At 35.0% G+C, this 9,385-nt stretch overlaps 1 protein-coding gene across 1 annotated transcript in view; it reads right to left on the bottom strand.

Moving 5' to 3' along the window:
* LOC106872959 (twinfilin-1) overlaps nucleotides 1-5,517 on the bottom strand; it is a 50,091-nt gene extending 44,574 nt beyond the window's left edge. Inside the window, exon 1 of the mRNA XM_014920148.2 lies at nucleotides 5,332-5,517. Coding sequence (XP_014775634.1) covers nucleotides 5,332-5,356 — 25 coding nt within the window. The 5' untranslated portion in view covers nucleotides 5,357-5,517. The remainder of the gene's footprint in view (nucleotides 1-5,331) is intronic.
* Between the last annotated feature and the right edge of the window lie 3,868 nt (nucleotides 5,518-9,385).

Genomic DNA, 9,385 nt, shown 5'->3' with positions numbered 1-9,385 from the left:
ACAGAGGAATCAGTTTGAGTGTGCAAGAGAAGGAAAATGGGTATCAGAGGAATCAGTTTGAGTGTGCAAGAGAAGGAAAATGGTTATCAGAGGAATCAGTTTGAGTGTGCAAGAGAAGGAAAATGGGTAACAGAGGAATCAGTTTGAGTGTGCAAGAGAAGGAAAATGGGTAACAGAGGAATCAGTTTGAGTGGTGCAGATCTTGCCTACAGATCTGTACCAGTACATGTCAATCTACAAGTGTTGCATATGAAGGATGAAAAAGAGTCAAAAGGCAAAATGGGAAGGTGCTTTCAGTAGAGAAAGTCTGAGGAAGACATGTAGAGGAGTGCTGAAATCAAACTCGATAAGGGATAGGACAAGGGCCTGTAAATGGCAATTTATTTATTGCAGACACATTTAACCCATGACAACATGGAAAAACACATAAAATGATAATGATGACATAAGAACATAATAATTCAACACTCAGCTGTCATACATCCACATGGTTCAGTTTTAAATTACTTTTATACCATGTATATTAGTTAAGTGTACATGGGATACTTGACAAGGCTTCAGATAATATCTACATCATGTCACTCCTCCTTTGGACATATCCAGACCAACTACAGTGTCATTTAATTTTATTTGTTCTTGGATCTGTTCCATTATTTTATGGTTCTACCACATATTCCGTACATAATGTTTTCGTGAACCTACTGTGTTTTTCTTGGTTTACTTATTAGTGTTTTGTTAGATTCCATGTTTAAGGGTAATTTGCTTTTAACAATGGAACTTGATCCAGCAAAGACCTACCAATCCGAGGTAATTCATTAATGGATTTTCTTTTCTTTACCTGACTATTATTATAAGAGTGCCAAGGATGATATAGCTGTTTACTACTTGAAGGAATTCTTACACTTGTTTCAGTCATTTGACTGTGGCCATGCTGGAGCACCACCTTAAAGGGTTAGGGGTTAGGGTTAGGGTTAAATCAACTCCAGGACTTTTTTTTAAGCTGAATACTTATTCTATCGGTCTTTTTTTTTTCTACCAAACTGCTACATTATGGAGATGTAAACACAACAACACCAGTTGTCAAGCAGTGATGGGGGAACTAACACAAAGATACACACATGTAGATATGTACATACATATATATATATATATATATATATATACACACACAACTGGCTTCCTTCAGTTTCTGTCTACCAAATCCACTCAAATGCTCCAAGGCTATAGAAGACACTTGCCCAAGGTCCTGCGCAGTGGAATTGAACCTGGGACCATGTGGTTGAGAAGCAAGCTTCTTAGCACACAGCCATGCCTGCACCTGTGATATTACTATGTATTATTAATATCTGGAATTTTGATAAATTCTTTCGGTTTTTTTTTTTTTTGTTTTTTGTTTTTTTTTTCTCTTTAATATTCATCCTTAATCATCCTGCCTTACTTTCTGTATTTAGTTGTCCTAACATAGTCTGAAATATGACCGGATCTTCTGACACAAGTTCTGTGTCATTTCAGGGAATTGAAAGAGTTATTCAGTTGAATTAAATCAATTATACATAAATTAATTAGTGCACTTTGTATGTATTGTAAACAATACACACAAACAATATTGTTAAAATATCAATGTTCCACTGAGAAACAGTTAACATACAAGAGAGGTGAACTTCAATTTCAAGAAGTTGATAGTTGTTTTTACAAATATATATGAATTAATATTGGGTATATATATCTTCTCTAATAGGTATATATAAAAAGAAGGCACACCAATATCTAGTGCACTTATTACACTATTACAGACAAGCAGTGAATTCCATTCTTCTATGTTTCTTCATGTGTAACCCGACGATTACTCCCACCTTCCCTTATCCTATGACGATAACATTTTTGGTATTACTGAAAGCTTAGCTTATCCTATTTGAAACAATCAGCTTCTGAACATTAATACACACCATTTCCCCCACTGGAAGAGGTTGTTAGAAAGTGCAAGCGACATATAAAAATCGGTTAAAAGGCTTTCCCAGACCTGCATTAATGAACAGCTGTAGTCCATTCATGGTACTATAAAAAAAGACTGCTGACCAAACAATTTGATTCTGATTTAGGAAAGGGCGAATATACGTATCCGGGTGGTGACATTATTAAACCAGGCCCAACACAAACTACACCACTGGTTGTCTACCTGATATAAATAACAGCCAAATCTTCATCAAACATCAGCACAATTTGAAAGTATAGTCCGCAAATACACAACTCTGCCTAACTAAAATACTAGAATACTTTGAACTTCAGTTTGCATAATTAGGGTTGGGATGATTAACAACGTGAATTACAAAACATTTCTGTGAAACTTTAGTTTTACAGAGTTTTCATTTGTTTTGAGTTAATCAAGACTTCTCACTATATAATAAAAACTCGATTCACACGATAAAAGTAAAAAAAAAAATTAAAACAACTTTTCTAATTGTCGATCACAAAATTTACAACGCCCCAGTTAAAAATAGTATGAAGTAGATGACACTTCCCTATCATATTTGTATAGCTGACGACAAGCTCTTTCAATATATATATATATATATATATATATAAAGAATACCATATATATATATATATATATATATTACTATTCCATATAGAAGCAACAGAAAAAAAAGACAAAGGAATATAGATTAATCTCTCTCCATCTCTCTTTCTCATATATGTACGCGTGGGTGTGTTTAAGCGTGTGTAGAGCAGTATTTTGAAAAGATATATATACAACATACACAGATAAACAGGTGTAAACAAGATCGGATAAAAAAAAAAAACGAATCTTAAGAGATTGGTGGAGCGGTTTACGTAAATGTTATCACGTCTGTACGTCGTCAGTAAAACTCGGCAACTGATTATGCGTTTTCATTGCAATTAACATTAGGAAATAACTAGAATTATTTAATAAGCTTAATCCTATTTCCTAGTTTCATGTCATCCTCACTAAAATTCTGTTACAAATGATATATTCCGGTCTATTTTGATAACAGCAATAAAGAAATGACCAAACACACACTCCTTTAATACAATCTCAAACAAAAGTTTCCTTGTGTTATTTCTAGTCCACGCACCACCTATTTCCGAAATAGTTTCACAGAGAAGTTATTTATTACCGATCGGAATGTGGCATAATTTAATTTCGTTTCATTCAGCTTTGAATTCAAATTTCGCCAAAATTTCAGGGTTGGCAAAATTGCATAAAAATAAAAATGGAAAAAAAACAAAAAACAAAAAAAAAACATAAACCCTTGACGAAGCTCAGGAGTCTATGGAACCACTGTCTAATTCTTTTACCCAATAAGATGCCAATCTATAACAACTAACCGTGAATTGCTTGAAAACTACGTTTATACTAGACAGGCAAACTGAGGCAAGTAGAATAAAGTGCCATGTTCAGAGACAAAAAGTGAATATCCACAGTGGTATTGAACTTATGAATCATGATCTGGCAGTCCACGGCACGCCCATTTGGTTATTTCATGTTTTTGAGAATATTACCATTAAGATATCATCTATTCAAAAGATGTCATTTATGAGATGGTAAGGATCATAGGACTATAATTAAAAATGAGTCGAACCGATTCTGAACACGGTTTTGAGCCATAAGTGAATCCGTTTTGCCTCTGACAAATGACAGAGAAAGGTAAGTGTGAACTTCACACAACTTGACACAACACTTCCGAAAGTGACATGTTTTATGTCAACGTTAGAAAGCATCAGGCTTAAATGTGAAAAATACATAGGTGACGTTCATAACTGACCAATAACTGTCATACAATCATATGTTAACACTTATAAATATAAAATTCGTTGTTAGGTAAAGAGTGGGAGGATCAATAATTCGTTCATTGAATTCATAGCAAGCGATATGTTTAAAACACAAAATGATAAAGTAATTGCTGCTTAGCCCGAGGTCAGCCTTGATCAAATAGACCTGTGATCAAGAAATTTCGACCATTATCAACCACCCATTCATTCGGACAATGCATATAGGATTATATTATCCAATATATCTTTCCAGTTTTTAAAAGATGGTATGGTGTGATTTGAGGAAATTTTGCCTGCTATTTCTAGCAACTGGAGCGATTGCTTCTAGTAAAGCTAATCTAAATTTATATATCATATATACTAATAAAACTTTATATCTAAAGCCTCTAAACGCATGTGTGTGTGTGTATTTATATATATATATATATATGATCACAAATGGTTTGTGTGTGTGTGTAAATATATTTATATATGTATACATATTATACGATCCCCACCAAATTGTTTATGGGGATGTTATTAAAGATTCGAACCTACAACATTCCTAATAAATATTTAAATTACATATTTATTTACATGCTTGAATTGTCGACAAGTATCGACGCCTCTGCGGTAGTTCGACCTACTAAAGACTAGCAACAAAATATTACTCAAACCATACCCTAACGTCTTAACGATGTGCTGGACACTTGTATTTTCTGATGCACAAAATTTAGGGATAGGCATAGCTGGAACGCCTTTGATCAGAGTCATGTTCAATCAGAAACAACTAAAATTTAAACAATGAATTTAACAAAAATTAGCTACGTGCTAGCTTGAGAAGAAAATATCTGAAGTTTTGATCGGAATCTTTCACTACTATCTACACGTCAACATGTTTCTGGAGTTAAAAAAAAGTGAGACCCCCGGATTGTAGGCGTTATCTATAAGTACACACGGCTGTCAAAGTAGACGTCTCTGTAAGAGAAGTATCAGTCAAACAGGATGTATGAATAAAAAGAGAAAGTATCACATGCTTGGTTTGGTAATTACGGGAAGCAAATTAGCTGTGTTAAATAGTGATACACAGCTGTAGATGACTAGATAGTTCGGAACACGCAAACGTGAAACAAAGGCGTTCCAGTCGTGACCATCCAGTCAGTTTGTATACAAAAGACTACACTGTCCAACTTCTCATTCCTTTCATATATATAATATATATATATATATATATCTATAACAGGAGGATATTTGGTGGTTACATCAAGCAAGATAAGCAGTAGTTATTTCCTTAGATAAATATAAGAGTGCACTTCGGTGGGCGTAAACAACATGAAATAAATGTAATACATGAAGTCGGTACTTTTTGTTAATAAACATTACAGTAAATCAAGTATATAAATTAAGACATATAAATGAAAATGGTTTTTGTAACTTATTTTCTACGGAAAAATTCGAAAATATATACAAGCAGCTTGTTTTAAAAAGGGAAAGAAAGAAAACAAGTGTCCAGGTACACAGAAACACAGAAAGATCGGTACAAATAAAGAAAACACTAACCTGTTATTCCAGTTTGATGTGACATTTTGGTTTAAGTTATAGTGAATATAGAAAGAAAAAAACTAAGCTAAACCCAACAATTGAAATTTAGATCGTTTTCGCGCTAATCTAAGAATCTTTCATCTGATTTCTAGAGACAACTAACTACAAAACACCGTCTCTGGAAGGGGGAAGTGCAGGTTTGGACTAAATGGCTCTGAACCAAAAGAAGGGAAGGAGGTAGAAATTAGCGCCGTTTTAGAGTTATTTCCCCTTCATTTTGACTTTCACCTTCTGAGGTCACTGCTGTAACACTAGCTGATAATTAACTTTTCTTAATGTGTTCTGTTCGTGCACCGACGAGCGAGACTTACTTCGAAAGCATCTTACTACTTGTTATGCAAGTTATTTTTAGTTTGTGTCTCATGTTTCACCTCATCAAAAGATACAGATGAAATATTTTCTTTCACTTGCAGCTGAAAGTATCTATTTTCTGATTAACTAATTGTGAGCAGGCAGCTGAAACCCAGGTCGATAGGGTACATGACAACCCAACGAAAAGCTGTGTTTCTTTGAAAAGGCTCAACAGAAAATCTACTGTGAATCCTTAAGGCGACTTCTTTCTCAAGTGATTCCATGATCAACAAAACTAAGCACAAATGTCATCTTTTGGACCGAGAAAGGGCCTAGGCATCCAAGTTTGAACTGGAGCCCTTGAAGTAATTTTTACCAATGAAAAAGTAGTGGTTTTCGGTTTCGGCCTTTTATGTTTTAAGTTCAGATCCCACTAGAGTCGATAAAATTTGATATCAGTAAAGTATGAGGGCTGTTTATATTCTTATAATGCATTCTAGATGTGAATGGAATTGTGACATTGCTTCTTGTTATTTTTGCCAGCCCTTGATATACTGATGTATGATACCTTGTTTTTATTTTTCAGACTTACTTTAAAAAAAAAAAAATATGTCATTAAAGAAAATATAACACGTTGTTGAAAAGTAGATGTCAAAATTTAGTAGGAGGTATTAAAGGATATTTCAACAACACCAGTGAAAATAAATGATTACATTTGGGAATCGAACTCATCTAGTAGATTCATCTTGTAAAAGTTTGCTTACAACACTTGCTGTTTTAGTTGTAGATTCTGACAAAATACGTCGAAGTTAATTCTGCTATTATTATGAATATAAATTATAATATACTAGTTATAATTAGATTGCTACTACATAAATCCTGGGATTAAATGTTACAAAGATACTAAGAATATTTAACTAAGCTTCTGCTGATATTGGCGCGTTAACTGAAGTTTACGTTAAGTTGTTGTTTTCTCTTCCAGCATCTGTTCTGCTAGCATAGCTAGGAAGATATTTGGAAATGATCCAAAGATACAGTTTGTAAACACGCTATAATGGATATTCAGGAGAGCTTGCTTGTTGCCTTCTAAATCCATTTCCTCAAACGAATTGCTGGCGGTTGATATGCATTATAAAAGGCGCTGGGTTTGCAGAGATCGCATATATATTTTTTTCTCTTTTCACATTCTGAATTTAAATTCCATCAACAAAATGAGTAATCTGGAGTCCAACCTACACATCTCACACCAAACATGTACTAACTTATTAAATAGAGACTTCAGAAATACTTTCCAGTGGAGCCATGTCAATCTTGACTTCTTCAACAGCGCAAATACACAATCGCTACACGTATTACGTAAACAATATCATACCCCCTTGCACATGAACAACATTCAGCCTGCACTCCTATAAAGCTTGCACAACTGTTAGGTCTCACTATTACAAAGGATCTCGTAGTATATCACAGTCTCGGTGTAGCGAAGGCTGAATCACAAAACTGACTCTCCTCTTCGTGGCCAGAAAATCCTTTTGCTCTCAGTACATACTAACACTCTATAAAACTCAGACTCAATCCTGTAATGGAATACTATCTACGTATGGGACAGTGTTAATACTCTGTATAAAGAGATGTTGTTGGCTACATCAAAACAGCACTGTCACCTCTGATTGATTGTCATGTGGTTGCTCACCAACACATCCCGACCTCTGATGCACGGATGTGCAGTCTTTTCGCTTTATCATATCTGCTGTTGTTTATGAAATAGTTTTTTTCCACCTCCGAGTTGTCTGGTTTTGTGTCACCTCTACACAGGTCCAAACGACCCACTTTCCTCTTCCCTACTCTTCACCTTTATTTTGATCTTGCTCTAACCACTGAATCAAGTCTTTCCTGCTCAGAACGCGATTGATGTTCTTGAACAACTGCAAGTGTACAGCTCCAGGATAAACATGGACAAGGAAGCCTTGCAAAAGCCTTGGCTCAACCTCTTCTTCCAGACCAGCACATAAAAAATCCCATCGACTGTACTCTTCCAAAATTTTGCCTTGTCTATAAATAGAAAAACTATTTACTATACAGTGTGAGATTGACGTGGTGGAGAGGATTAAATATTGAATGCCCAACTCACTGTATTCTTTAAGGAACAAAACTCTTGTGTCGAAGCATCTTCAGAACTTCATGAATATCTACATAAGGTAATGGGGTATCATTCTAATATAATTCTCATTTTTATATATGCACAGGGTTAATTTCATTGGTAATGAATATTATCAACTGAATCGATTTCATTATAATATTTATTTTATCTATTTGGAGGAGGAAATGTCAAAAATTAGTGTTGCTTATTTTGGACATAGAAGAATCGATCTGAACCAAGAAAGGCTTTTATTCTGGCACCCTATCATATATGCTACCACACAGGGATATATTAATTTCTAATGTTAACACAAGGCCACCAGTTTTGGAGGAGCAAAATAATCGATTAAATCACACCTTATATTCTGTGGGCACTTATTTTAAAGAACTTAATAGAATAGAAAGGAACGTTAATCCTGGGAAGATTTGAAATTAGAACATAGAAATGTAACTAAATACGCCAAAACAACTTATTCTGCTAATCTCTGCCCATTATATTGCGAAATTTGTTTTCGGTATGACTACAAACTGCAAACGGTCATGAGGCCTGGTTCGAGAGTTTCATAGTTTGAGGTGTGTGGAACTACTTTTTAGACCTTATTGCTCCCAGCTCTACTCTGACCCGATGTAGTAGCGCCTGTCGGGGTCCCAACTATAGATTAATTAGGTCTTACCTAACTATGTAAGTGAAAACTGGATCGGGCAAAGATTTCATGGTTCAACAAAGGAGAAGGTTGCTGCACTGTGGAGTGCCAAGTGCAAGATGCAGTAAAAAAAAAAAACATTTTTTAAAATTCATTATTCGAACTTTGAATTGTCAGACCAGATCGATACATCGACTGAAAGAAAAGTAGATACAAACAAATAGATGAACTGAACTGAAATGACATAAAAATAATCTTGGTTGGCAAACAACTTAGACTGAGCTTTGCTATTGAAAACTGTAATGGTGGTGGTGGTGGTGAGTGGATAATGAAAAGTATATATATTTTTTATTGAACTTAACGCATGCACACAATATAAAAGTTTGCCTCGATCCCACAGGCTCATGAGGCCGTAGATTATCTAGATTTTCAGGGCGTTTAGGCTTCGGGGAATACAAGAGTCCACTATCCCCTAAACGTTGTTGAATTAATTTCCTGCTGCCGCAGCTGGTACTAATTTCTGGAGAGTGGATAGAAGCAGTGTGCAGTGAGACGCCTTGATGACGCACCGTCGAGCCTGAGAATCGGACCCAAGTTCTAACAACCATGAGCCAATGCTCAAAACACTAAGCTACGCGTTCTCAGTGTGTGGTCATGGGAAAATACTTGTCTGCCAGAACAATTGAGATAAAGCTTCTTGAGAGTTGTGAAAGGTAATATAGTTATTTTCTCCAGTTACACTACGACCATTACGTATTTTTCTCCTTCGAAGTAAGTTATCAATTGTTTGCCACAAATAAACGAATTATGCAATCAGTTACTCGACCTTTATGCAAAAAAAAAAATGGTTTTAGTATACTCCCCTGATCTCGTTTTTCCATAAAAATCATATTTCTTTTATCTTTTACTTGTTTTATTCATTAGACTGCAGCCCTACTGGG

Source organism: Octopus bimaculoides, chromosome 5 (genome assembly GCF_001194135.2).
Source record: "Octopus bimaculoides isolate UCB-OBI-ISO-001 chromosome 5, ASM119413v2, whole genome shotgun sequence".
NCBI classification, from domain to species: domain Eukaryota; kingdom Metazoa; phylum Mollusca; class Cephalopoda; order Octopoda; family Octopodidae; genus Octopus; species Octopus bimaculoides.
The sequence above is the reverse complement of the archived record's forward strand: the minus strand, read 5'-3'. Positions and strand labels throughout refer to the sequence as shown.